We start from the raw sequence: 27,156 nt of genomic DNA on the forward strand, positions 1-27,156 counted from the left end.
TCGTCATCTTTCTTCAAGTCTGGCTGCTTTCTTGAGTTTACGAGCCACCCCGTGGCACTTCAGTAAGCTCCTGTCTTTCACTTCAGTTCGGCAGAGTTGGTTTCTGTTATCTGTAATTAAGATCTCAAACGAACCCAACCCCAGATGCCCAGCGAGAGAGGCGCAGAGCCCCAGGACACGCCACGGCACACCACGGAACACTACACAGCCAGGCACAGTGATGAGATACGTGTGTATTTGTTGACGGGGAAAGAGGTCCACAATACACAGTTAAGTGCAACAGCAGATTATAAGAAAATAGTATGCATAGTATGATACCATGTTCCAAAACATAGATTCTATACATTCATAGAAAAAGGTCTAGAAGAAAATACTTGCGTAACAGTATCCATTCTGGAGAGACGGATGGTGGCGTTTTCTGTCTGCTTTGCTTTATTTCCTAATCTGTCTATGAGGTTTCTGTAGGGAGCTGTTTTTCCACATGAGGGCAGGTGGTGGCAGGAGCCCCGCTTTCCTGGACGCCAAGCAAGCGTGTGGTGACCTGCCCCTCTCAGACCGGGGCTGCTCACGATGGCTGTTTGAGATGATCCCGGGGCCGGGGTGGCGGGGAGTGTCCGAGTCCCCGGAACAAGGAGGAAGCGCTTCCTGTGCCCCTGGCTTCCCACTTCATCTTTTGACAACCTTGGCAGGTGCAGGGTCTCCCTCTGCTTGCAAAGAAGGGCCCAGGGAGCTGGGGGCCCTGCCTGGGTCCACATAGCAGGGATTTAAGGTCATCGGCACAGAGCCCCAGCAGCCCGAAGGTCACTGGAGATGATGAGCAGAGCCATGACGGAGTGGCCGAGCCTGGGGCAGGGCTGAGCATGGTCCTGTGCCCTTGGCCGAGTGTCTGGGCGGTCAGGGAGCAGGGCCCGTGCTCACCTCAGCGCTGGCGCAGGAACACATGAACTCCTTTCTCTGCAGAACAGGCTCAGTGTTTCGGGGCCCCTGGCGGGGGCAGCAAGGGGTGGGCCCCGAGGAGGGTGGAGGGGGTCTGGATCTGTGGGATGTCCTCTCTGGCCACTCCTCACCGTCTAAGGGCTTGGCTTGAGGGTCCCCTGCGCTCTCCGCCCCGCCATGGGTGGTCCTGGCCATTGCTACCTTGGCTTGATTGTCTCGGAGGTGCTTCTGCGACCTTCCTGCTCTGCCTCCCTCGGGACTGCGGGGCCCTGTCTGCCTCTCTCCTCTGTGTCTGGGAAGCAGGACTGGGGTGGCCAGGTGAGGCTCCCCGCTGTCCTCCCCCACCCCGCTGTGTGACTTCAGGCGAGTTGCTGCTCCTCTCTGGTCTCTCCTGAGCCTCGGCCATGCACATCTAGCTCATATTTCCTGAATACATTAGGACCAATTTAAGGCAAGGTAAGAGGAGAGGCGTCGCTGGCCGCACGGGACCTTCCGGCAATGGCTGGCTGAGGCTCCTCTGTCTGTCGCAAGCCTGGCGATGCCTGTGCAATGAGCTTGCTCTTGTTATTCCATAAACTCTTTTTTCTAGTTCCCAGATTTTTTTTTCCATTACAGTAATGAGAATAGCACAGCCAGTCCTAACAGTTGGGTGGGCCCAAGTCAAAGGAGATCCCTCCTGCCATGGTAAGGGAACTGATGGGGACATGAACGCAGAGTAAGTGTTGGCTCGAAGGCATTGAACGTGGAGAGACGGGGTGGAGACGGGGGGCGGGTGACCCCCTTAGAAAGCCCGTGATTCGGGAGAGCGTAACAAAACCGAATAGTAAAGAAAAAGCCAAATCAAGCAGAGCCCCAGTGGAAGCGACGCAGCTACGTGGGGCGGACACGCAGACCTCCGGCCCCGTGGCCCTGCGACAGCTGCTTTGTGGGTTTCATAGAAATTTCTCCATAGAAAGGAATGTGGGGGCCCGGCGTGCCCACAGCCCTGCTCTGACGCCGGGGCGTCTCCCAGTCCTGTCTCCTCACAGAGGAGAGTAGCGAGCCCGACGCAGCTGGCCGGGGTCTGCCCTGTGGGGTCCGTGTTCCCAGTCCCTCTGAGAACAGTCCCAAATCCCGAAGAGGCGTGGCATCCCTGAGACAGCCCGGGGCGGCGGGAGCCAGTCAGCGCGGGCGCCGGGCCCCGGCGGAGCTGCCCGAGTGGTTGATGGGGAGCGGGTGGGCCTCGGTGTTGAACACCCAGTCTTCCAGGGAGAGCACGTCATCATCGGAGAACAGAAGGTAGAGATACCTGCGCCGGACACGGCCGTCAGCCCTCGCCCAGGGGCCTCGGGGCAGGCAGGCCTCAGGCCCGAGCGCTGCTCTGGGGTCGGGGGCACTGGACCTAATCCTGGCTCTGCCCCCAGCCCCCACGCTGTCACCTCACACACAGCCAGTTCACAGGCTGTCTCCCAGGCCCGGCTGGGTACATGAGCCACCCCCTAAGTGGACCACAAGGCCCTGGGACAGACGCTCCCGGGGTGTGGGGACCCCACCCCATCCTAAAGTGTTCAGGGACGAGGGGCTCGCTCCAGGGGTAGTAAGGGGGTGGGGTGGCCACCTGCTACCTCAGGACCCTGCAGAGGCTGCTGCCGGGGTGGGGTGGGGGGACAGTAACAGTGATGGGCAGGGCGGGAGGCACAGAACTGACACTGCCATCACCATCACCATCACCATCATCCCTGTTTCGCGGAGGAGAACGTACTTTGGGAGAATTTTGCAACCCAAGGGGGCTGGTTAAAGAACCAAAGCAACCTGGGAAATCACACGGTGAGCTCCCCGGGGCGTGCAGTGGAACTGGCCCGGCCCCTGGTTCACCTTGGGGCCTAAGCCCTGGAGCTGAGGTCTCCATCCCTCCTGGGCACCCGTCCTGTGCTCTTGGTGAGGGGCGGGGCCGGCAAAGCCCCCGAGTGCCTCTGGCAAGAACCCGCCCCCCAGGCCCCCACTCACTTGAGGGTCTCCGCCAGGAAGAAGCTCTGCTGCTTGTTGTCGTGGCTGGGGACGACGCTGTACACGTCCTGGATCCCCGAGAACCCGGCTTCCGTGCGGCAGTATTTCTCCAAGGCCTGCTCGGGAGGAAGGCGGCCCCCAAGACTCACGCCTGCCCAGCAGACCAGAGTCCCAGACCCCTCTCTGAGCGGGAGCAGAAGGCTGCAGCACACTTTTGGGGTTCAGCCGCCCTGGCCCAGGCCGCAGGACTCACACTCTCTCCGCCCGCCTCTAAGAACCCTGAGCAGGTGGGCGGCTGCCCCCAGCGCTTCACCTGCCTCTCCTCTCTCTGCCTCTCAGGGCACTCGCTGACCTCACGGATTGGCCCATAGTGGTGGGCGGAGCTTAAAGGGCATGGACTTGCCACACCCCCAGGGTGCTCCAGAGGTGTGTGGGCCCTGGGCTGCCTGCCTCTGTGTGGGACGGCCACTTTTACTCCCTGGGGGGCCTGTGGGCTGGGCACCAGGGCACAAAGCAGTTGGCCTTTGAATGGCAGGAAACAGGGCCCGAGGCAGGCAGTGGCTGAAAAAGAGGGGTCTAAAGCCACTTGACCAGGCTCTGGGCTCAGGACAGCACCTGCGGGACCCCCCAGCCTCCGATGCTCTAGGCCTGCTGACACCCAGGCCAGGCCCCAAAGGCCAAGGCACTCGGGACCCCCTTCCTTGGCCTGCAGGGCCCCGGGGCAGCTCCTGCACAGCAGGGTACTCTTGGCCTGCGACCACGGCATTGACCGCCATGGTGAGCCTGTCCACTCTGAGCCTAGCCAGAGGTCAGCCTGACTTGACCCCTGGCTGGCCGGGGCCAGGGGCTTGCAGCCCGCCCGTGTGTCCTCAGGGGCGCCACTCACCGTCACCACCTCCCAGCCCCACTCCCTGTAGATGGGGTTGTGGGTCTGGCGCCACAGGTACATGTAGCTCTCGACCACCTCGGGCCGCAGTATGTAGTAACTCTCGCTCAGCTGGGTGGCCACCGCCTCTCTGCCGGAGTTGAACCAGAAGGCCTCGGGCCCCAGTTTGGTGTCTGCGGGAAGGGCCAAGCAGGGGGAGTGGTCAGACATTCTGAAAACAGCTGTCCCACAAGAGCTTTCGGCTGCCCGCGAGCCCCTGGCTGGGCGGCCCGGAGTGGGCCCTGCCGGGGCTGCTCCCCGCCCCCGGCCCCGCCAGGCTGCGCTGGGCAGGTGCACCGCATCTTCCTTGGCCTGGGCTGGCCCTGAAGGCCTCCCCACCTTGCGGCTTTGGGCTCCAAGCGTCCCAACGAGCGTCTGGGCAGCGCGGGAAGACGACGCAGCTGTGGACTTTGGGATGCCAGCTCTATAGGACGTGACCCGGAAACAGACTCAGGTTGGACGGCGGGTGGGAAGAGGCCGCCGGCCCTGGGGTGAGGGCTGTGCCGGGGGCTTGGAGTGGGTGACTTCAGCCCCTGAGGTGGGGTTTTCAGGTGGTAAGTTTAGGCGCTGTGATCACACACACGCGGACACTGAGGCGCAGAGAGGCTAAGGTATTTGTCCGAGCAGCGGCTGCGCTGCAGGGTGACCCGGGTCAGCCTGAGGTCCTTTCTCCAGGCTCCTCCCCTCCCGAGTGTGAATCCTTAGCTACAAATTCAGGGCGCTGTGGCAGGGTCTTCCTCCTTCTGGTCCCTGAGGGCCCAGCTCTGTTCTCGGTCCCGTTAGCAGCCCCGGGTGCTCAGAGCCCTGGAGCGCATCGCACCCCTCCACGCAGGGCGCCGGGTCCGGCGCCTTGGTCCTCTCCCACGGCAGAGCTGCTCTGCCAAGTTGCTAATGGGACCAAGGTGGCAGCAGCGTGGCAGGCGTCCGTGGGCTGAGCCTGGCTGGCCGGCACAAGGCGCCCCATTAAGCGGCCGTCTTTTACGGCCCGGGCCGATCGTCCCAGACAAACAGGAGCTTTTTACTATTCCTGAGTTTCCCCGTTTGCTTATGGTCCTGACAGAGCGAGCTCTTTGAAGAGAAGGAGCCAGGGCGAGCGTGTGACTTCCTGGGAACGGCTCTGGCCAAACCAGATTAGCTGCAGTGCCCAGAAGCGGCCGCTGGCCACCCGCACAGTGCCCCGTGTGGTCAGCTGACAGTCACCCTACTGCGTGTCACGGAAACCTCTGCGTCACCAGGGAGACCCTAGCTATTCTCCCCATTGCACAGATGGGGAAACAGAGGCCACTCAGCTTGGCAGCCACGCTTGAGCCTGGGACTTTTGCTGCCAATCTTGGGTCCCCTCCTCTCACTGAGACGGGGACTACGGCGGGGGTCTGGGCAGAGGCCGCGTGCAAAAGGGGGAACCGGACATCACCAGGCCTGCTCGCAGCCCAGGCTCAGCTTCCCGTGAGCAGCGGGACTGGGGCTGAGTCTGCTCCTTTCTGGGCTGACTCAGCTTCCCCGTTTGCTTAGGTAAGGAGACGAGCTGGGCTCAGGCTCTCTGCTGCGTCTTCAGACTCCACACTTGACGATTCGGGGCCAAGTGGGGGGATTAAACGGTGCTTCCAGGAGGTGGAGGGACGCCAGTATGGAGGGGTGCCGAGGGGAAGGCGGAATGGCAGGGCTTGGGGCGAGGGGTTTTCTGGGCTCAGGGGGCCAACGCCCCAGCCTCGGGGACCAGAGCACACTCTTTCCTGCACCCTCCTCCTTGGCCAAGGTGCCTGAGCCTCAGGGTCCTGTCTGTGCCGCGGGGGCCAGTGGGTGCAGAGGACTCGGTGCATCCTACCCCCCCCCCCCCACTCAGGGCGGCAGCTCAGCGCCGGGACACACAGCCCTCCCTTCACCCACCGCTGCCCTGCTGCTCCTTCCAGTCCATCCTGATGTCTAGCCTCAGCCTATGCTGCTGCCCCGTCCCCGGCAGGCGTACCTGAGCGGGCGTACGACTCGTGGCACGTCTTGGTGATCTCGGCCGCGAGCTCTCGGTAGTGGTTCCTCTTCTCTTCCTCGGCGTCCTCAGCGCCGAGGGCGATCATGCCCCCCGAGAAACAGGCCAGGTGCCCCATCTTGTGGTCGAGAATCCCCCCTCGCCACTCAGCAATGTAGGTCAGGCCCCCGGGAGAGACATTCAGCAGGTAGGTCTCGATGGCCTGGAGCGAGGCAGGGCAGGGAGCAGAAGGGGAGGGCGAGGCCGGACAATGAGCACCATGGAGATGGCCAGAGGACCTGCTCTGTGGCTTCCTCCCCAGGCAAAGGCGGCCCCGTGGTCCCTGCCAGCCAGGCCCTGACCACTGCTGGCCAGCTGAGGCCTGGAGCCTGTGGGCGGGGGGGTGCTTAGAGCCAGGGCAGGCGTCTCACAGACTTTTACTTCCTTCTACTTTTTTTTTTTTTTTTAAGATTTTATTTATTTGAAAAGCAGAGAGAGAGAGAGAGAGAGAGAGAGAAAATCTTCCATCTGCTGGCTCACTCCCCAAATGGCTGTAATGGCTGGAACTGGGCCAGTTGGAAGCCAGGATCCAGGAGCTTCTCCCAGGTCTCCTGCATGGGTAGCAGGGGCCCGAGCACCCGGGCTATCCTCTGTTGCTTTCTCAGGCAAATTAGCAGGGAGCTGGATTGGAAGAGCAGCAGCTGGGGCTCGAACTAGGTCCATATCAGATGCTGGCATTGCAGGAGGTGGCTCATCCTGCTCCGTCACAACGCCAGCCCCCTGCCAAACACTTAAAATCTTTTAAGGTCGGATGGCGGTGTTAGGGTGCAGTGGGTTCTGCCACCTCCTACAATGCCGCATCCCGTATGAACACAGGTTTGAGTCTGAGCTACTCGGCTAGTGCACCTGGAAAAGCAGCCGGAAATGGCCCAGGTGTTTGGGCTCCTGCCACCCATGTGGGACACCTGGATGGAGTTCCTGGCCCCTGGTGTTAGCGGGTCCCAGTCCCAGGCAATTGTGGTCATTTGGGGAGTGAAGAAGCAGATGAAAGATTCTGTCTTTGCTTCTCTCTGCCACTCTGCATTTCAAATAAATAAAGTAAATCTTAACAAAATTCTTCAAGGGGTTATCATTCTCCTTTACGTGCTCTGCTGGGAGGTCTTAGCCTGAAGCCCAGCTGGTCTATGGATGGGTTTGGGGGTCCAGAACACTCCTAAAATTGTACCCAACACTTCTGGGGATGTGTCTTTATGGGAAGACAACTTTTTTTTTTTTTTTTTAAATCAGATTCGCCAAAAGGAGCATGGAGAATTAAGAGCTGCTCCCTGTGTGTCCTTTATCAAAGGTTTGTTCAATTAGGCATATGGGCTGTAGCGCCCTCTATAGAAAAAAGGGTGCAGCGGCCTGCCCAGGACCACCAGCCACACCCATGGAAGCCCAGGGCCCTGCTCCTCTACCCGCCATGGCCGCTAGGAGGTTGGGGGCAGGTAGGTCTGTAGCCATCATGCCCGACTCCCTGTGGGCAGTCCTGGGAGATGGGCTACCACGGCTTCAGCCCTGGGCCTGTGGCAGGGGCTCTGGGCAGTCCTCGGTCCCCTCTTGCCCCCCGAGCGGGGGCTCAGTAGGCACTGGCTCAGAGCCCTCAGAGCCTCCCAGGGCCTTTAGGCCTCAGCCCAGCGAGTCATGGCCCCTGAGAGGCCGCCCCCGATTGCTGAGGTCTGACCTGGCACCTTGGACATGGCTCTGGGCGCACACGCTTTGCGTTCGGTGCGTCTCCACCAGCTCCAATTCCGCAACACTGGGCAACTCACAGGCTCTGTGTGCCTCTGTTTCTTCGTGTGTGAAGTGGGGAGCAGTGCATGAACTGTCTCAGGGTGAGAAGTGAACGAGCTGCACCCTCAGGGGCTGGTGTATTCCCCAGCAGAGTCCCTGTGGTTCCCTGCTGCCAGTCCCCCGCCCCTCCCCTTACGCCACACCCCAGCCACAGCGGCCTGGGTACAAGCATGTTCCCTTCTCCGCCTCAAGACCATCAGCCACTACCAGTGCCAGCGCTGGGCAGGCAGCTGCCGTGTAGACGGGCCTGGGCCCAGCTCACCCTAACAGACCCCCGGCAAGCCAGATGTGCGAGAATTCCGATGGGCTCGGTCTGCAAAGAACCCAACGGCAAAGACGAGACAGAAGCACTGGGAGCGCCCTGCCTGGCAGAGGGAGGTCAGAGGCGGTCTCTGCGCAGTGACCGTGGCAATGCTGACCCGCCTGCTGCAGGGACTCCCGGAGCTGCATCTCCTCGCCCACTGCTCTGCCCCAACTGTGTTACGTCAGGCTCGGCTGTGAGGCCTCCTCCGGGGCAGCTTCCTTGGCGGGATGCCCCGACTTCACCGGCACTTGCCCCACTACTGTGCGTCCTACTCCCACACCTGTCAGCTTTCAGTAGCGTGGCAGTCACGCTGGGCAGTTTGATGAGCACCCGTCTTCCTCCCAGGACTGCGAGTGCTGCGGGCAGCAAAGCCACGGGCAGGGCCAGGCTCAGAGGGATGCCAAAGCAGTTCCCTCTCCTGTCAGGGCCCAGCGCCCTCACTGAGTGGCAGATGGACAGGTGCTGGGGATGTGGCAGGCTGGGATACCTGCTGAGTGGAGGGAGCACGGAGAGGCCTGGCAGCTGCTGGGCGTGGCTAAGCATGGGGTCAGGGCTAGCACAGGGCCAAGTCCTGGCTCCGAGTCACCAGGTGTGAACTGAAGAGAGCACAGAACTCCGGGGAGGCCCCCAGGTGCCGGGCACGGATGCGGGCAAGCTGCACCCTGCAGACGGCTTCCAGACACATCCCGAACTGAACTGTGCAATCACAGTAAAGACGAGACGGCAGACCCGTGTCTCTTTGGAGACACAGTTGAGACACGCAGATACAAACACAGGAAATTCGGCTTTCTCAAGCAGAAGATGGCGTGGGCTGGTGACCCACTAGTCAAAGGTCAACTTTGGTCGCAGTAAAACCGGACCACGCCCTGAGTCTGGGGTTGGCGCTGGGCTCGACTGCGGAATGGGCGACACCGGGCACACCATTCCACTTGTCCAAGACTCTTAGCTGATGACATGGGAACAATGATTTGTGGAGCCCACCTGGGTGCTCCTGGGGGATTTCATGATAGCCGGACTTTTCTCTGCCGTGGCGGCTGGCCAGCAGGGAAGCAGCGCGGGGTTTGGAGCCAGTCAACACCACGCATGCGTCCCGACCCTGACACTTGTTACTGTGGGATCGGGGCCTCTCTGACCTTCATCTTTATCATGTGTAGGAAGGGTGTTCAGCAAGACCAGGTACTTCAGAGCGTTTGCCTGCAGGAGACCCGGGGTGCACCCAGTTGGACCGGCCTGCACCTCCCATGCCCACACCGGCTGGACACAGGTCTAACCTGGTGACTTCCAAGCTGAGGGGCTGGTATTGTGGTGCAGTGAATAAAACCGCCTGCTGAGACACCCGCATCCCTTTGGCGCTAGTTCAAGTCCCAGCTGCTCCACTTCTGATCCAGCTCCCTGCTAAATGCCTTGGGAAAAGCAGAAGAAGATGGCCCAAGTGTTTGGGCCCCTGACACCCAATGTGGGAGGCTCACATGAGGCTCCTGGCTTTGGTCTGGCCCAGCCCTGGCCATTGTAGTCATCTGGGGAGTGAACCAGCGGATGGAAGATCTCTCTCCCTCTCTGTAGCTCTTTCAAATAAACAGTAATTTTTTAAAGATTTATTTATTTATTTGAGAGGCAGAGTAATAGAGAGAGGGAGAGACACAGAGAGAGGACTTCCATCTGCTGTTTCACTCCCCAAATGACCACAATGGCCAGAGCTGGATCAGAAGCCAGGAGCCAGGAGCTTCTTTCAGGTCTCCCACATGGGTGCAGGGGCCCAAGTTCTTGGGCCATCTTTTGCTGCTTTCCCAGACCATTAGCAGAGAGCTGGATCAGAGTGGAGCAGCTGGGATTCAACCGGTGCCCATAGGAGATGCTGGCGCTGCAGGCAGAGTTTAATCCACTATGTCACAGCACCAGCCCCAAACAAGTAAATCTTAAAAAAGAAGAAGAAGAGCTGATCCGATTGGCTTGGGGTGTGGCTTGGGCATGGGGCTTTCAGAAGCTCCCCAGGTGACCCCAGGGGCAGGCAGAGGTGAGAATCTTCTGTCCAGACAGCAGTCGCCAAGGGCACTGCACACTTCCCAGTGCTGTCGCCAGGCCCCACCCCCGAGGTTCTGGTGTAGCTGGATGTGGGATTACATAAACTCCCAGGGTGAGTTTAACATGCGATCAAGGTGAGGACAGCCAGGACATTCTTCAAAGTTCCAAACTTGCCAGAGGCCCAGCTTCACTGGGGTCAGAGCCGCCCAGGGCTCATCCGCGGGGAGATCAAATGTGGGAGTGAGGCTGAGCCCTCTCCCGCGCCATCCAGGGCTTTCCTTCAGCCCCAGCTTTGCTTAAATAATTCATGGCCACCTCTTCCCTTGAAGCCGCAACCCCAGGGTGCCCCGAGGGCAGGCAGCCAGGCTGCTCGGGAAGCTCAAGTGTACTCTGCAAAGAACCGGGAGAAAGGCGCCGAGCAGACAGGGGACGCTGGCGCTGCCGAGGCCCGGCGTGGACAGGGCTGGGCCCGGAGTCCAGGAGCTGCTTCGTGACTGGGGTCTTGGTGCTGGGGAGCCGGGCAGGGAAAGGTCACGGCTGAGCCCACAGTTTAAAGGGCCCACAGCTCCGGAGGTCTCTTTCTATGTTCTTTATGTACTGTCATTTCTGGCCAAATGTGGGGGAACAGAGGGTACTCGGAGCTCAGCCATCATCCACCCAGCCCCTGGACTGCCTGCACTCACCCTCCCACTCTTCGATCCACCCACCCATCTCCTCTGGACCCACTGGATTGCCCCTACCCACCCACCCACTCATACACCCTTCCATCCACCTGCCCACCACCCATCCATCCTTCCCTTCAACCATCCTTTATGTATTCACCCATTCTCTTATCACAAAATAGTCACTGGGTGCCTACTACGCACCAGGTTCTGTTTTGGGAGGGGGGATACGGGGTAAATGCAGATGAGGCCCCTGACCTCGATCACTCACGTTCTACTCGGGGCAGATGAGTCATGGAGCAAGCACACCCGCGCACGGGACAGTTTCAGACACTGATAAAGGTGAGGAAGAAAGCAAGCCTGGGTGGGGGGAGAGGCTGGGAAGGTAATTGCAGGAGCATCTGGCACTACCGGGAGAGGGGCCGGTGAGTGCAAAGGTCCTGAGGTGGGACTACGCCTCGAGTGCCTGGGGAAGCGGAGGGAAAAGAGTGAGGAGATGAAGTCAGGGCATTCGGCAGGGCTCCGGCCAGGTGGGGCCTGGTGGGCAAAGGGGAGGGGTCCGTTCACGCCAGTGCCGAGGGAGCCGCGGGAAACGCCTGAGTTTCCAGCTCTTCTGGCTGCTGTGTGCAGAGGGACTGAGAGCAAAGAGGGAAGCCCAGAGCCCAGTTAGAGGCCGGAGGTGGACGCTGGGACCAGGTGGTCGCTCAACTCACTTTATGGGGAAACTGAGGCCCAGAGCTTGCCCGGTGCTGTTTCATCAGTTGGGCTCAAAGCCGGCTGTTGATGGGCTGTGGGATCCCCTCACCCCCTTCTCCATATCTCGAGCTAAGCAGCCCCCTGCTTGCATCCCCTCCTCGGAGGGATCAGTCAGCCTGCCACCTCGTCATGCCACACGCCAGGCACAGCCGCGGCACTGCCAGCTCTGCCGCTCTGCACTGCGAGGCCTTGAGCGAGCGCCTTTTCCTGTCTGCTTTGGCTCCCAGCCACACAGAGAGGGACCAGGCTGCACCCGGCCTCCCCGGCTGGGCCACACTCACGGTCACGTCTGGTGGTCTGGCACAGTCACTGGAGCAAACACCGGCATGGGTGGGGGACTTCTGAACCGGCTGTCCCTTCCCAGGGGACTGTGAACAACCTCCCTTGGGCTTGGTGTTCCATTTTCGGGGAGAGTCACTAGGGTATGACGTGCCCAGCTGGGGAGGCACCCCCCCCCCCGCCCGCGAAGAATGCAGGGTACGTCTTACCTCTAAGGCTTCGTAGTACATGGTTTTAGCCTCCACATCTGTCTTGGCCGACATCAACCAGGATTTGATCAAATATTCATAAAAACTGTCCCCGAGTCCTCCGACTGAGACGTGCTCTGTCATGGGCAAGAGGCGAGAACGTCATTACCCGCCCGTGCCGGCTGCCGGGGACTAACTGGGTGGCAGCGTGTATCCCACCCTGGGGACCTGGAGCCATGTGCACGGCTGGGAGCCGGCATCTAACGGGCAGCGACTGAGGGGCTGGCAGGAAACTGGGCCGGGCCGGGCCGGGTCAGGCTGAGCCGAGCAAGGCTGGCCCCGCGCATCCGGCTGCAGCAGGCTGAGCACGCAGAGCCGCTGCTTATGAACCACAGATGAGCTGCATTTCTTTAAAGAGAGAACCTGGTGGCGGGGAGTTCGGAGCTTTTATTACCCAAGGGCAGACGTGGCGACGACTGTCGGGTGGGAGGAGGAACTCGGGATAAACGGGGCTTCAACTCAGCAAATCAGGGCAGGACAGGAGAGAAGCTCTGTCCGTCCTGGTAGCACCAGCCCCACAGGACCCCAGCGAGGACGGTCAGGAGCCGGAGCCGTCCCCAGAGCAGAGCAGGCCCGGCTGTTGGGAGCAAGCAGGTGCCTCCAGCCAGTGCCACCCCAGGGAAGGGCGGGCCCAGAGGAGCGCGTGCCCGCGGGAGCCAGCTGCAGCCGCGCCCGAGCTAGGAGGCAGAGGCAGGCAGGTTTAACAGAGAACGCGCTTCACTTCTGCGTTCCGACTCAACTCAAGTGGAGACAGAGGAGGTGCCACAGGGGGACTGAAGGCGGGGGCGGCGCGGGGGAGAGCAGAGGAGGCCGGGTCAGTGCAGGGCAGAGAGGAGAAAACCCTTCAACAGCTACTGTCTGCGGCGTCTGCTATGGGCTGGGAGCCTTTCTGAATGATGTCTACCTTCCCAGCGGCTCTGCAAGACAAGCACGCTGGGCTCCCTTTCCCAGGTGGGAAGACAGAGTGAGCCTCGGTCACGGGTCCAAGGCCTCCGCGCTTCTGCAGCCAAGCAAGGTCGCAGGTGCACGCCAAGAAAAGGGCAAGCAGGACGAGTGAGGGGCCAAGAGGGCGGCCAAGGACAGACGGGACCCAGGAGAGAGGCCAAGGGGAGGTCCAGCAACCAGACAGACGGACCCAGGAGAGAGGCCAAGGGGAGGTCCAGCAGCCACTCATCCCTCTCCGCCCCGCCCCGCCCCTCCGGCCACCTTGACAGACACAGGGACAGACAAGAGGAAGCATGCGTGCCAGACCTAGCCATGGGGAGGAGACAGGAGGACCAGCTCGGGGTCCAGCCCCCACCCGCCCATTCCCAGGCGGGGTGGGAGGCACAGCCAGGCAGGGCTAGGCCCAGCGTGTGGACGGCGTGCACAGCTGGGAGTCAGGCCCGATGAGTCTCTTACGGGCTATACAGCCCCAGGGCGGGGCCCTGCCACCTGCTCCTCTCCCTGCTTCTGCTGCCTCCTGAACACCCCCGGCTCCTGGCTTCCAGGGAGCCACTTCTCCCCTCGGGGCTCGGGCTCGGGCTCGGGCTCACGCTGCCCCTCCGTCTCCCAGCCTGCACGACTAACCCTTCCTCGTCTGCTGCTTCAGCCCAGGAACCTCCTGAGAGGCTGGTCTTGTCCCTGGGTCCCCACGGTCCTGTTCACGGCCCCTCCCCACAGGGTGCACGGAGACTGTGTGAGTGAGGCGTGCGCCAGGCCTGGTGCCTGCCCTGTCTCTGAGGCCGCTGGCACCAGCTCTGCCTTCCACAGACTGCAGGCGCTCAGTGGGGCGGGGCCGTGTGGGGCTCTTCTTGTGCCCAGTGGTGCTGAGCGAACCAAGGGAAGGGAGGTTTGCTGTGCTGGGCAAGGCCTCGAATGCCAAACCCTGGGGTCTGGGCCGCCTGGAGCAACTGCTGACCGCGTGCCACAGTCTAAGGCTTGGGTGTGTGTGCGAGGGGAGCCAGGTCGCCAGGGCTCCATGGTGCTGACGGCAGGACTCTGTCTTGGGGACATGTGTATCACCTGTCACTAGGAGGTCCCACGACTTCACAGCTTGTGTGTGCAGGTGTGTGTGCATGTGAGCATGTGTGCACGCATGTGTGTATGTGCATGTGTGTGTGCGTGTGTGTCCCCATCACTGTGTGGTGCACAGGGAGAAGCACAGGAGTGGGAATGAGATGCCCATCTGCACGAGCTCAGGGCAGCGACTGCTCACTCTGGGCCTCAGTCTCCTGACCTGTAGAATGGGAGAAGGGGAAGCACCCAGGAGCCTAGAGCAGAGACAGCTCGCGTCACACTTGGCAGCAGCAGGAGGCGAGGCTTCGAGTCTGGGGTGCAGCAGAGAGCGAGCTGGGGCAGCTGCCGGCCGGAGCAGACAGGCAACTGGCACTCCTGTCCCTGCAGGGCAGTTACACCTGCACCTGCCCCCTGCAGACCGTGGACAAGGAGGCGAGTCCCTCGGGGCTGAGTTGAGGGGCTGCTGCCCCTTCCCTGAGCTCTGGGTGGGGAGGGCTGAGGGGTTGGCTCAGATGAGCTCGGTGCCGTCAGTCAGTGGCCGGAGGGCTGAGGCTCAGCTTCGGGGCGGAAGCAGGTGGGGGCAGAGGCCTGGAGAAGTGGGAGGCAGCTCCGAGCCCTCCTTCTGCTCTCTAAGCTGCAGTCGCTGTGGCTGCAAACGGGCTGGCCAGGCCCTGCCTGTGCTGCACACAGGTTTCAAGGAGAGAAAAGTACGCGAATGTACTTAGTGCAAGGTGGGAATGCTATCATCCGCTGAAAAAACACATATGCAAAAAAATCCGACCAACTCCCCTCCCGGAAAACCTGAGATGACCCCGGCACCAAAACCAGGGGAGGAGGAGGAGGAGGGGGGCAGGCCCAGAGCAGTGGGGACGTGGAGCCCTCCCTCTGCTCTCTGGCAGGCCACCGGTTCATATTTTATTAATAAGAAACAATTTCACATATGTGCCCAACCTTGCCCAAACCTGCCTTCCCCAGAGCACCAGGGAAAGCCAAATAGACTTCTCGGGGGCGGGGCTCCCCTCACAGTCACTGAGGTCAAGGTGGCACGGGACAGCCCCCCCTCCTGTTTACGGGTTTTGCTGCACTGTCCAGGGGCAGCTCAGGCCAGCAGTCATCTCCCTCCTTCTCCACCAGGCCTTGCAATGAAAAGCAATTGCAGTCTGCCAACTGTCTCATCCCAGGGCCACGACCTGTAATCCGAGTCTTCGTTTTCTGCCTGCACTTTTGGACTTGGCAGTGTGTTTCGGCTGAAAAGACCTTGCATTTCTCCAAGTGTCTTTTTCCAGGAGGCCACTTGGGGTGAGGCCATTGCTGGGGGAAATTCCTGGGTCAACTTCCCGAGGCTCCTTAGACCAGCAGGTGGCCGGGGCCTGGGCAGGTGGGAAGGCCTCAGCTGTCTCCCCATGGCACCCCTGCTCCAGCCGCCCTCCACACCCCGCTGCTACCGTTCCTGTTGGGGACAAGCCAGGCCACCTTTGGAAGGCAAGAGCTGAAATCTGTCTCCTGCAGCCTTTGGCCATTACTCCCACGCCTCTGCCTCTGAGGGTTCGAGATGCAAAGGGAACCCCCCCAAGCTGTGCAATAATCAGGCACCTGCTTGGCCCGGGCCTGAGCCCTTGCCGCAAGACTGGGGGTTGGAGGCTGGGGAAGAGCAGAGGCAGTGGAGGTGGGAGTTCTGGCAGGTCCTGGGATGGCCCTCAAGGCAATGCCCGTGAAAGGCTGACCGTGACCGAGGACCTGGCCTTGGTTAGAAGGGCACAGAGCCTGCTTCTCCCAGGGTGCACGTCCCTGGCACCAGGAGACTTGTTGCACCTGTGTGACCCCCAATCCCATCCCTGGGTGACTGACAAACACCTGTTGGAGGGGCAAAGTCTATGAACAGAGACACTGAAGACTGCAGCTTTAAGATACAAGAGAGAATTCATGATTTTTACATTGTGGATAGCTGAGGCCTTGCTGAAAACTTTTCCTTCTTAAATTAAGCTTGGGGGTATGCAGTGGTGCAGTGGTTAAGATGCCACCTGGGATGCCCACATTCCATACGGGAGGTGTGGGTTCAAGTCCTGGCTCAGCTTCCCATTCTGGCTTCCTGCTAATGCACCCCAGGAAGCAGCAGGGGACTGATCAAGCACCGGGGTCCCTGCCACCCGCATAGGAGACCCAGATGGAGCTCCAGGCTCCTGGCTTCGGCCTGGCCCGTGGCTCTGATACAAACATTGCTCCTTTCGGGGGCCGAGCCTGGGGCTGGGGCTGGAATCGGGGCCGCGTACTCACGCTGTACCCAGGTGCCGCTCACTGGGCTGAGGAAGTTGGGGTAGAGGCCGAAGGGCTTCTCCAAGTTCCTGAGGACACTGCGAATGTTCCGGACCTGCGAGAGACGGCACCAGAGCGCCTTTACTTCCCAGAGAAGCCAAGTGACGGCTGCCCTCCAGGACAGGTGGCCATACCCATGCACGGGGTGTAGGGCGGGGCTGTGTCTCCATGCCAGGGGGCGGGAAGGGAGGGCTGCCTCGGCATAGCAGGCTCCACCTGAGAGAGGCACCCTGTAGAGAGCCCCCTGAATCACTCTTGCTGGCCCCAAAGGTTCCCGGTGCAGCCCTGGCCTGCTCCCGCGGGGAGAGGTTAACTGTGTGGTCACCTCCTTGGTCTCTGTTGGCCCCAGGGGCTGCCGTGCTACGACAGGGACTTTGAGTGACCCGCGGGAACCAGGTGGCTGTTGGCAGGTCACCGAGCCTGAGACTTGGTTTCCTGCCTGGCGTCCTACCTAGTTCAGGGTCCCCTGGAGACCCACACAGCCGCGTGCCGCAGAAGGACCATGGCTGAGAAGCGGGACGGGCAGCCTCGTGGCTGTCAGGCCTTCCTCTCCAGGGGCCGGCGCTCCCATCCACCTGTTAGTGGAGGCCATTACTGGGGCCGTGGACCTGCTTGCACCTCAGTGACTCTCGCCTGTCCCCCTGTCCCTGTGGAGAGCAGTGAAGTGGGCTCGATTTGCTCTCCCAGAGGGGTGGGTGCTTCTAGAACGTGGGCCGCTTTGCAGACCACCAATAGTGGCCTCTGTGGGAGGCACGAGTGGGAGATGACAATAGCCAGGTTATGTAAACAGAGGGGGACGGATGGGCTGGCGGGCGGGCAGCGTCAGAGGAAAAGCCCATCTGCCTGGGAAGGAAGACACAAAATCCTGGCCTTGAACCCTGGCTTTAACTCTCGCCAGCTGGACGGCCAGGACGAATCAGCATGCACCATGGGACAGGTGGCTCAGGGGCTCTGGGCTCCCACCCCAGATCCACCTGTTGATCCAGGAGGGGGCGCCCCGTGCACGGCACCGTCTAATACCCCAGGACAGCCCAACGCTCACCCTCGGCTCTCTGGGTGGGGGCGGGGACTTGCCTTTTTCGCGAAGACCTGCTGGCCTGAGAGCTCGGTGAGGTGTAGGAATTCCAAGTGCAGGGACCCGAACTCAGCCAGGATGCTGCTGCTGCCTGCCGTGGCCCAGCCCCAGCTCCCGCTGAAAAGAGACGCACCAGTGTCACCCCCTACTGACAGCAGCAGCAGCTCTTCAGCTGGGGGGTGGCCATCCTTCTCCCGTGAGCTCACTGGGGGCGCGGAGGCGAAGGGACCCAGGCTGGACCCAGGCCTGTCTGACTTGCAGTATTCTTTGTTTCCATCATCAAACTGTGCCCAGAAGACTCAGGGACCCGAGATCTGACACAAGGGTCATGTTAGTGTTACAGGTGACAAATGACAATGCTGTCAGAGACTTCAAAGACCCCCCCAGAATGCAACCTCCATCCGCTGGCTGAAGGCACCTGTTGGCTTCCGATCGGTGGCCCTGCACGTGGCAAATAAGTGGCACTGGGGTCCCAGAAGGAAGATGGGAAGCAGGGCTCCTCCTTTCCACACTGTCGGTGCTGGCCAAGGACACACAGTGGCCCTGGCCTTGACTTTTACATGTTGGGCAGGCAGCTCCGGGGCGACCACACCGTCTGGGGCTGCCAGACCCTGGGTAAGTCCTGGGCTAGGACAGAGAGCGGCAGTCTCTTAAAGCAGAGGTTTCCTTCTCTGTGAACCGGCCGCTGCTCATGAACCTGCAGAGAAAGGCCCAGCGCGGCCCTGGGGGCTGGTGGAGCAGGACAGCCACTTCCGGCTCTGGCTGTCTTATGGAGGGACAGTGCGGAGCCGGGCTCCCAGCCAGTCCTCCCACCTGCCCCTTCTGCAGAGAAAACTCAAGTGCATGATAGTGACATCACCTGCCGAGATCACACAGTAAGAGGAGCGGCCGGGCCTGGAGCTGGCTCTGACACCAGCGCCCACGCTCCGGGCCACTGTGCGGCCTGCCTGCCCCTCACTCACAGCAATAAGCAAGGACCCGGCCTTTCTAGGGGCTTCCCTTAAAGCTTTACTGGGGCCTGGAGGCAGAAGGGGCAGGTTCAAGCACTTGTTGGCTGGAGGCCATGGGCAAAGTGCTTAACTCTCACATAACTTAGTTTCCGCAGCCGCGAGACAGGCTGAGGATCGCACAGCCTAGTCTCCACGCCCAGGGCTTTCGTGGGCATGGAGAGAGGCCGAGAGTGGGATGGGGGGTTTGTGTAGGCCGTGTCCCTGTCCCACAGCTCACCTGCCCGGACGGCCAGGGTCATGGGGCCACTGCAGGCAGCTGGGGGTGTGGGTACAGAGCAGGGGTGTGACCTCCCATGTGGAGGGCTCCCTGGTGCAGTTTGGGGCAGGCTTCCCTACTGGTGATGGCAGGGACAGGGTACAGGGAGGCAGGCGTGGGCAAGTTGCTGCCACCAGACGGGCACAGCAGGGGAAACCTGGCTCCTGGCTGGAGACAAGCAGAACAGTGTGCCAGGGCTTGAGGCGCTGTGCGTGCATCACCAGGCCATCCACTTGCAGGAGTCAGGAGCTGGAGGCCAGAGCCTGCGGTGGGGGGCGAGGGCCCCAAGGTGCTCCTCGCCATCAGCCCGCCCCTCCCCGCGGGCTGGGGCTGGGATCTCCGTGGGAGCCCGGGTGCCCACACAGGGTTTCCTGCATAATTGATCCTTCCCGCTTTTGCAGGAAGTTCAAGTAGAAAAAAAAGAAGCCAGTTCCTCAGCTACCTTTTGTTCTCATCCCCACCCCCCGCCCCCAGGGCCTCTCTTTCCTTCCTCCCCTGCTCACCTCCCCATATGGGCTTCCTGTACTGGGGCCTGCCCTGGGCAGAGGTGGCCAGGTGGCTGCGTCCTTGTCCCTCTCTCCTGCCTGGCTCCAAACGCTGCCCCCTCCCCGCCCCAAGGTCCCAGCGAGACCCCTCAGGGAGGCTGGTCAACCTCCCTCGACCTCAACGCCCTCATCCGTACTCATACACGGTGGTGCCCCTGCCGCCCCGGTCATGCATGTAATCGCACACATGCGAGTTGTGTGTTGTTTGCTCCATTGTTGTTAATTTCCCAATTTGTGCCAGGCAGCCCTGGTATCTTATTTTATCTTCATATCCAATTCTAGATGTCACCCTCTTTATTTCCCACGTGGGCACTTAGGCTCAGAGAGGGGGAGACACTTCTGCAAGGACACACAGTGAGCGAGAGAGCTGAGTCCAAACCCAAATCCGAGGTACTGTGTACCCCAAAGGCAGCCTGTTCTGGGCAGCACCCCAAGACCAGATCCTCTGGACAGTCTGGTGAGCCTGCGGGCAGCCGGGGAAGCCCTGTCCCTCTCCCCTCACCTCCCGTCCCAGTCTTTTAGGTACACGTGGGCCTGCCCGCAGCCTGGCTGAAGCTTGTGTGTGCGCACGGACCTGCACTTGCACAGGCGCACGCGGATGGTATAATCATCAACTCTGCAGCCAGACAGAGCTGGAGTCTAATTCTTCTAAGATTTTTTTTTTTACTTGAAAGAGTTAGAGAGAGAGAGAGAGCTTGCATGAGACAGAGAGGGAGGAGAGAGATCTTCTATCTGCTTGGTTCACTTCCTAAATGGCCACAATGGCCAGGGCTGGGCCGGGCCTAAGCTAGGAGCCAGGAGCTTCCTCTGGGTCTCCCACACGGGTGGCAGGACTTGGGCCATCCTCTGCTGCTTTCCCAGGCACATTGGCAGGGAGCTGGTTTGGCAGGGAAGTGGAGCAGCCAGGACATGGGACATGAAGTGGTGCCCATATGGGATGTCAGTGTCACAGGCAGAGGTTTAACCTGCTGTGCCACAATGCCAGCCCCTCTAATTCATTTTTTTTAAAAAATATTTATTTGAAAGGCAAAGAGAGAGAGAGAGAGAGAGAATGAATGAATCTCCCTTCCTCTGGTTCACTGCCCAAATAGACACAACAGCCAGGTCTGTGCCAGGCTGAAATCAGGAGCTCCACCTGGATCTTCCGTGTGTGTGGCAGGGACCCAAGTTCTTGAGCCAACATCTGCTGCCCCCCAGGTACATTAGTAGGAGGTTGTTTTGGAAGTGGAGAAGCCGGGATTCGAACCGGTGCTTGGATATATGGATGCTGGTGTTGCAGGCGGGGGCTTAGCCCGCTGCGCCACAGTGCTGGCCCCTAGATCCTAACCTTGCTGTGTGACCTTGGGTAAGCTCGTTCCCCTCTGCAGGCCTCGGCTTCTCTACTGGTAAAACCGGCTCCCTGTGGTTGCCATGGGGCTGGAGACAGAATTCATGCCACCTGCTTACGTGGCGCTGACACACAGAGGACGGCTGATAGGAACTGGCAAGTATGAAGATTGTGTGTCTGTGTGTGCATGTGCGTGCCTATGCAGAGAGGCAGAGGTGGGCTTGCGTGACAGCCTGCATGATTTATCCGTGTGGGTGGTGGTCGGGCGCTTGTATGCGGGGCTGCGTCTAAGACAGAGCAAGTAAAACAGACCAACTCCACCGCAGAGGCCCTGGGGACTGGCCACCATTGTGTTCCCAGACAGCCCGGGGGTCTCTGCAGGTCCAAGGTCCCGGCTGGCCCTGCCTTGCCCACCGCCCCGCCTCGCAGTGCTGGGGCAGACCTGGTCACCTTCCCCACTTGTGGGGCCCAACCTCTCACCCTTCCTCCCAGAGCTGCCCACAGCAAGCCTGGCCGGCGTGGGGCTGTTGCGTGCGGTCCAGTTCCCAGCAGCAGGCCCTCTCCGAGGAGTGGACTCCACAGCCCCACAGCCCTGGACGTCCCTGGCTGCTGTCCCCAGCAGGAGGAGGAGGCCTTTTTAGCAGTGGACTCTCTTATCTCGAAAATGAAAGGGCGCTGTTGCCAGGAGATCCGCACACGCTTACATATGTACCCAGCCACAAACAGCCTAGAATAAACACACTCCTTTCCCCAGCAGGGCCAGGAGCCGCATCTGATCAGCAGCGTGGTCCGAGGGCCCCGGGACAGACACCCGGAGGTGCTGCCATCCCAGGCCTCGGGAGAAGCACGCAGAGGGACAGGCTGTGTCCCTGCGCCACAACACCTGGCCAACTCCCGCTGGGGCCAGCATCCATGGGGCAGGCATCTGAGCAGAGGCCCACAGGCCCGGCTCTGAGCCCGGCAGGCACGGAGGATGAGGCCACACCCAGGAATGCTGCCTTCCCACAGAACAGGGCGGGAGGTGACGGTGCGGGGCACGACAAGCACCCACTGCCACCGAGGCTGACGTGCGAAGACCCCTGCCCCACCCCCTCCCAGGCAGCTGGCTGGAGCGCCCGTGAGGTCAGAGCCCACTGAGAAGCACTCAATCCAGGAGGTGCACGGCGAGCCCAGGGCAATGCGAGTGCTATGGCTTCCCTCCTCCCAGGCCTGGGGCTGCCAGAGGGGCCTCAGCACGGCCCCAGAGAGCTCCCGGCCGCTCAGCACCACAGCCGCGTACCTTCTCTGTCTCCCACGTGACACAGGGACGCAGACTTCCTGTCCCAGGAACAGCCGGGCTCCCGAGATGCCCCCGCTCCCCGCCCACCAACTTTGGGTTCCTGCTCGTAGGGGAGGGAAGGCTGTGCCTGCTCTCCCGAACCTGAGCTGGGGACGGAGGGAGTAGGGTGCGGGCCTGGGAGGGCCCTCAGCGCTGTGCGGTGTTGGTGAGGGGCAGGTGCCTTTCCCACCCACGACAGACCACCAGGTCTGCGTGGCCTAAACCCTGAGATCCAGGCGTGGGACAAACACCTGTCTGGGAGAGTCCTTGGCCAAGCAGGTCCTCACTGTGCCCCAGACTTGCTGTGCTTCCCAAGGGAGGGTTCTTCCTCTCCTGTGCCTCAGTTTCCACATCTGTAACAGGATGGGTTTGACAAACATGGGCCTCCCCTGGGCTTATCTACCACCTGCCCCCGGGACTCCCTACCAGGTCCCCTCCAGACAGGTCCCACAGCTGGACCCCCGGCGAAGAGGGGCTGGGGTCCTACCTTTTGAAGTTGACGGAGCTCTTTGGGATTCCTGTGGGGGTCTTGAAGGCTGGCAGGAGCTTCTCGCCCAGCTGGATGGCCTTTACTCTGAACACCTGTAATGCAAGGGTCAAGGGCACTGAGATTCCAGGCCGGCTGGGACAGGAACACTCCCAGGACAAAGCCATCAAGGCTGCAGATCTGGGGGGTGGGGGAAGGCGGTGCTGTGTCCTGCAGTTAGTTGGCTGCGTGGCCTTAGGAGAGCCTCAGCTCCTTTATCTGTAAAACAAGGCTGATGTGGGCCTCCTCACGGGTTGCTGGGAGGTACGGACTTCGGGGAAAGGATGGACACCCTGGTGTCCAGACGATGACCAGGGCTCAGTGGCTGTACTGGGTTAGGTGAGCACTGGGAACGTGTGTGTATGGGCACATGCTGGGGCGTTCCCTCCAAACCCAGAAGAAGACTTGGCTGAGATGGGGCGGATCTCCAATGGTCAGTGCTGTCCACCCTGGGGCGGGCCAGAGTGCCAGAAGCCGAGTATGGGGTCGGCGCTGTGGCATAGCGGGTTAAGCTGCTGTTTGTGGTGCCGGCATCTCATATGGGGGCCAGTTCGAGTTCTGGCTGTTCCATTTCTGATCCAGCTCTCTGCTATGGCCTGGGAAAGTAGTGGAAGATGGCCCAAGTCCTTTGGCCCCTGCACCCACGTGGGAGACCTGGAAGAAGCTCCTGGTTTCTGGCTTTGGCCTGGCCCAGCCCCAGCCGTTACCACCATTTGGGAAGTGAATCAGTGGACGGAAGATCTGTCTCTCCCTTTCAAATAAATCTTTAAAAAAAGAAATGTGGGGAAGGAGCAGTGCCACTGAGATGAGTCTGGAAGTGGAGAGGGAGCCAAGGCTACCCCAGTGCCCAGGATCCAGAAACCACTGCTCCTCCAGGGGACAGCAGGTGAAAGGCCTCCCCCCTTTGACTTTCTGACTGCCCTCTGCCCCCATCAGAGGCAGAGGAGGAAGGGCTCAGCCTAAACCACCAGCCAGGGAGCCACGAGGGGACGGCCTCAGGGCACCCGTCCAAGCCTCCGACTCCCTGGAGCGACCGATCTGAAGGAGATATACATCAATCAGGGTGCTGTGGACAGGAAAAGGCTGAACTACGCTGATGGCTCACACACGGCTCGTTCCCACGGTGGAGACCACGCCGCCGCCGTGAGGCTGCCCGAGAGAGAGTTTAACAGCACAGCGAGGGTTTGTGCCCGAGGAGACAAGCCTTCCACAACAGGGAGCCCCAGCTTCTTCCCAAGTCCACGGCCACAAGCCAGTGCAGCACAAGGCCCACAGGCCTCCATAGGGCGGGCGCCGTGGGTAACTTCACTTTCCTTGGATTCTCTCTCGGTGCCCGCAGGCTACAAATCTCAGGAGTCCAACGCAAGGCTGACAAAACTTTAAAGCAGAGGCCGTCTCTGTGCGGAGCGGGTACAGACTTTCCAGTGTCGCATTCCCCAGCTGATCCAGTGCGATGACTCCTCATGTGGCCTTTACATTGGCTTTAGGTGTCGTACGTCACCCAGAGATGATTTCATGCACAGGACCACGTGTGCAGGTGTACAAATCTTCCTATGTCATTTTCCAAAAGGGACATTTGCATCCATGGGGTCTGGTTACTGTAGGGGTGTGTGTGTGTGTCTGTGTGTGTATTGAAGGGGTAGTGGAGTCCTGGAACCAATTCCCAGCAGATTCCTTTTGAAAAAGCATTTTTTTTTTGGCCGGCGCTGCAGCTCAATAGGCTAATCCTCCGCCTTACGGCACCGGCACACCGGGTTCTAGTCCCGGTCGGGGCCCCGGATTCTGTCCCAGTTGCTCCTCTTCCAGGCCAGCCCTCTGCTGTGGCCCAGGAGTGCAGTGGAGGATGGCCCAAGTGCTTGGGCCCTGCACCCCATGGGAGACCAGGAAAAGCTCCTGGCTCCTGCCTCCTGCCTTCGGATTAGCGCGGTGCGCCGCCAGCAGCGCGCCAGCCGCGGCGGCCATTGGAGGGTGAACCAACGGCAAAGGAAGACCTTTCTCTCTGTCTCTCTCTCTCACTGTCCACTCTGTCAGAAAAAAAAAAAAAAAGCCATTTTTTTTTTGAAAGGCAGAGCAAGAAGGGGAGAGAGCAAGGGTGATCTTCCATCTTCTGGTTCAGTCCCCAAATGCCTGCAACAGCCAGGGCTGGGTCAGGCTGCAGCCAGGAGCCTAGAAGTCCCTCTGGGTGTCCCACGGGTGGCAGGGGCCAAGAGCCATCACCATGAACCGTGCTCATGCAGGCCCCGGAGGGAGTGTTCCAGTGGGACCACACTTCTCTTTCCACTTCCGGAGCTTGAGCGGGGCCCAGTTTGTTGAATTCCTGAGGGGCAGCAGAGCAAGGCCCCCCTCTGTCCCCCCCCCCCAACAATGGCCATCTGTTGTGAATGCAGTGGGGCAGGAGGTTCAGAACACTTCAGACTGGGATGTGGACTGGAGGCCTCTGGGGGCTGGCAACCACAGGCCAGGGACGATGATAGGGTCCAGTGTTGGACAGTACGTGCCAAAGTGGGCAAGGCCCAGCCACATGGGACCTGTTGTAGAAGCGGGCGGTCAGTCTAGCAGCTAAGGTGCTGGGTAAGACGCCTGCGCCCTGCATCAGAATACCTGGGTTTGATGCCCAGACCCGGCTCCTGACTCCAGCTTCTGGCTGGAGATGGCAGCAGTGGTGGCTCAAGTGGTTGGGTTCCTGAAACCCGGGGTGGGGGGAGACCTGCATTCCAGCTCCCAGATTTGGCCTCTGGCCAGCCCAGGCTTTGTGGGCACTGGGGGTGGGGGTGGGTATGAACCAGTGGACCGGCCTTTCAAAGAACCCCGCAGGAACTGGTCTGGAATCCTATTCAAAGCTTCTGTCCCCCCAGAAGTACGCAGGACGTGCCCTCGGGGCCCAGGCAGCCAGGTTTGCAGGCCACCGGCTCAGAGCCTCAAAGGGCCTTGTCTCACGTGAGGCTCAGAGATCATTTCACACCCGAGCAGCTGCCTGCGGAGAGCACATGAACGCGGTGCAGCCGAGCTGGGAGGCTGCAGCCTCGGAGCAGGCCCCGCTGCCAGCGGCACCCCAGGTCTCCCCCACCTCAGGGCGGCTGCTGTGGGACACGTGGACAGCAGCGCTCACCCTGGAACAGAGCGGCCGTCCCCCGGCCACCCTGGCAGTGAGGAGACGCCAGGTGTCGTCCACACAACCTTCGGCTCTTGCCACAGCCTATGGGGCAGAGGCTGGCCCACTGCGGGACGAGAAGCTGAGCCTCAGAGGAGCACCTTGCCCAGGGCCCTGGAGCTTGTCAGTGGCTCTCCTGCACAGTGACATGGCCTCCGTGGCCACGGTCCCAGACCGCGGTGAGAGGGAGCAGCAAGAAGGCCGTGCTGGAGCGTGGAGAAGGCCCTGGCAGGAGCCTGGTTCTCACGTTCCCTCTCAGCAACTGTAGGAGCTTGGGCAAGCCGTGTAGTCTCCGAGCCTCAGTTTCCCCAGCTGCACAATGGCACATATGGTAGCATGTGCCCCGCTGCTTCACATGGTTTTATAGAAATCAAGCCGGGGGGGGGGGGGGGGCTGGTGCTGTGGTATAGCTGGTAAAGATGCCATCTGCAGTGCTGGCCTCCCATATGGGCGCCGGTTCGAGACCCGGCAGCTCCACTTCCGATCCAGCTCTCTGCTGTGGCCTGGGGAAGCAGTGGAAGATGGCCCACGTGCCTGGGCCTCGGCACTCAAGTAGGAGACCCAGAAGAAGCTCCTGGCTCCTGGCTTTGGATTGGCCCAGCTCCAGCCGTTGAGGCCATTTTGGGGTGGGGGGGAGGACAGTGAACCAGCAGATGGAAGACCCCTCTCTCTCTGCTTCTGCCTTTCTGTAACTCTTCCTTTCAAATAAATCTTAAAAAAGAAAGAAAGAAAGAAATCAAACGAGGCCTGTGTGCAAGTGAATGCACCCTACAAACTGTGAAGTGCTGCGCCAGCCCCGCTAGTGCGGCTGGAGTCCCGCTAGTGCGGCTGGAGTCCTGGGATTCTCCTGCAGCTGCCCGCAGGGGCAGGAAAGGGCTCGGTCCAGGGGAGGGGCGGGGCCTCCGGCGACAGTCTCGCTGCACACAGTAGAGGGCGGAGACCCCCTCCACAGGCACCGAGAGTGTGGCTGAATCCAGGGGATGAGCAGGCTGAATCCACAGGGCCAGGGTGGACCCCAGCACACACAGAGAGGCCCCAGGGGTCAGGAGCCAGAGTTAGCACAGCCCCAGAGTCCCGTCTTCTAAGTCTCAGCGTTGTTACCTGCGAGTGGGACAGTGGCCACACGAGGGGGCTGCTGAGGACCCGGTGGGAGTGTGCACACCAGGCCTGCGGCCACAATGAGGGTGGGGCAGGGAGAGGCCAGGGAGGGCTGCAGGTGGAGGGCAGGGGCTGCACGGACAGACTTCAGCCACGTGGGCCCCTCCCTGAGCCTCCCGAGTGTCCCTAAGTCCCAGGGGCTCCCGTGCAGTCCTGAAGGTCCGGCTGATGGTCCCTAATGGTCAAGACCTTGAAGGGAGTTCAGAGTCGCAGACGCCCTCGGGGGGGGGGGGGGCGGCTCCTTCCTGCGTTGCCAACCCCACACCAACCTCTGTGAGCCACGAGCTGCCCCCTCTCCTCCCCACCACCCAGGAGGCTGGCAGACGCCACTAAGGCCACGGACACCTCTCCTCTGCTCCTCCAGTCATTTCCCTCTCCTAGGGTTTTCATATGAAATTCAGGCTTCAGGTGGCTCAAAGCCAAGGGCTCCCACCTGCAGGTTACTGGGGACAAAATGGTACAGGCAGTAATCCGTGCTGAGGACAGCGTGCTCCATGGATGCAGGGAGGCCACGGCCACTGAGAGAGAAGGCACCAGCCGGTGGCCCCCAGCCTGTGGCCTCCCA

At 60.9% G+C, this 27,156-nt stretch overlaps 1 protein-coding gene across 1 annotated transcript in view; it reads right to left on the bottom strand.

The window, feature by feature from the left end:
* Window positions 1-213: 213 nt before the first annotated feature.
* Window positions 214-27,156, bottom strand: part of MAN1C1 (mannosidase alpha class 1C member 1) — a 139,273-nt gene continuing 112,330 nt past the window's right edge. Inside the window, exons 5-12 of the mRNA XM_008265652.4 lie at window positions 22,244-22,338; window positions 17,300-17,417; window positions 16,187-16,280; window positions 11,876-11,991; window positions 5,814-6,033; window positions 3,809-3,981; window positions 2,923-3,038; window positions 214-2,224 (exon numbers count right to left, since the gene is read on the bottom strand). Of these exons, the coding sequence (XP_008263874.4) occupies window positions 2,098-2,224; window positions 2,923-3,038; window positions 3,809-3,981; window positions 5,814-6,033; window positions 11,876-11,991; window positions 16,187-16,280; window positions 17,300-17,417; window positions 22,244-22,338 (1,059 nt within the window). The 3' untranslated portion in view covers window positions 214-2,097. The remainder of the gene's footprint in view (window positions 2,225-2,922; window positions 3,039-3,808; window positions 3,982-5,813; window positions 6,034-11,875; window positions 11,992-16,186; window positions 16,281-17,299; window positions 17,418-22,243; window positions 22,339-27,156) is intronic.

This window comes from Oryctolagus cuniculus, chromosome 7 (assembly GCF_964237555.1).
Source record: "Oryctolagus cuniculus chromosome 7, mOryCun1.1, whole genome shotgun sequence".
Lineage (NCBI taxonomy): Eukaryota > Metazoa > Chordata > Mammalia > Lagomorpha > Leporidae > Oryctolagus > Oryctolagus cuniculus.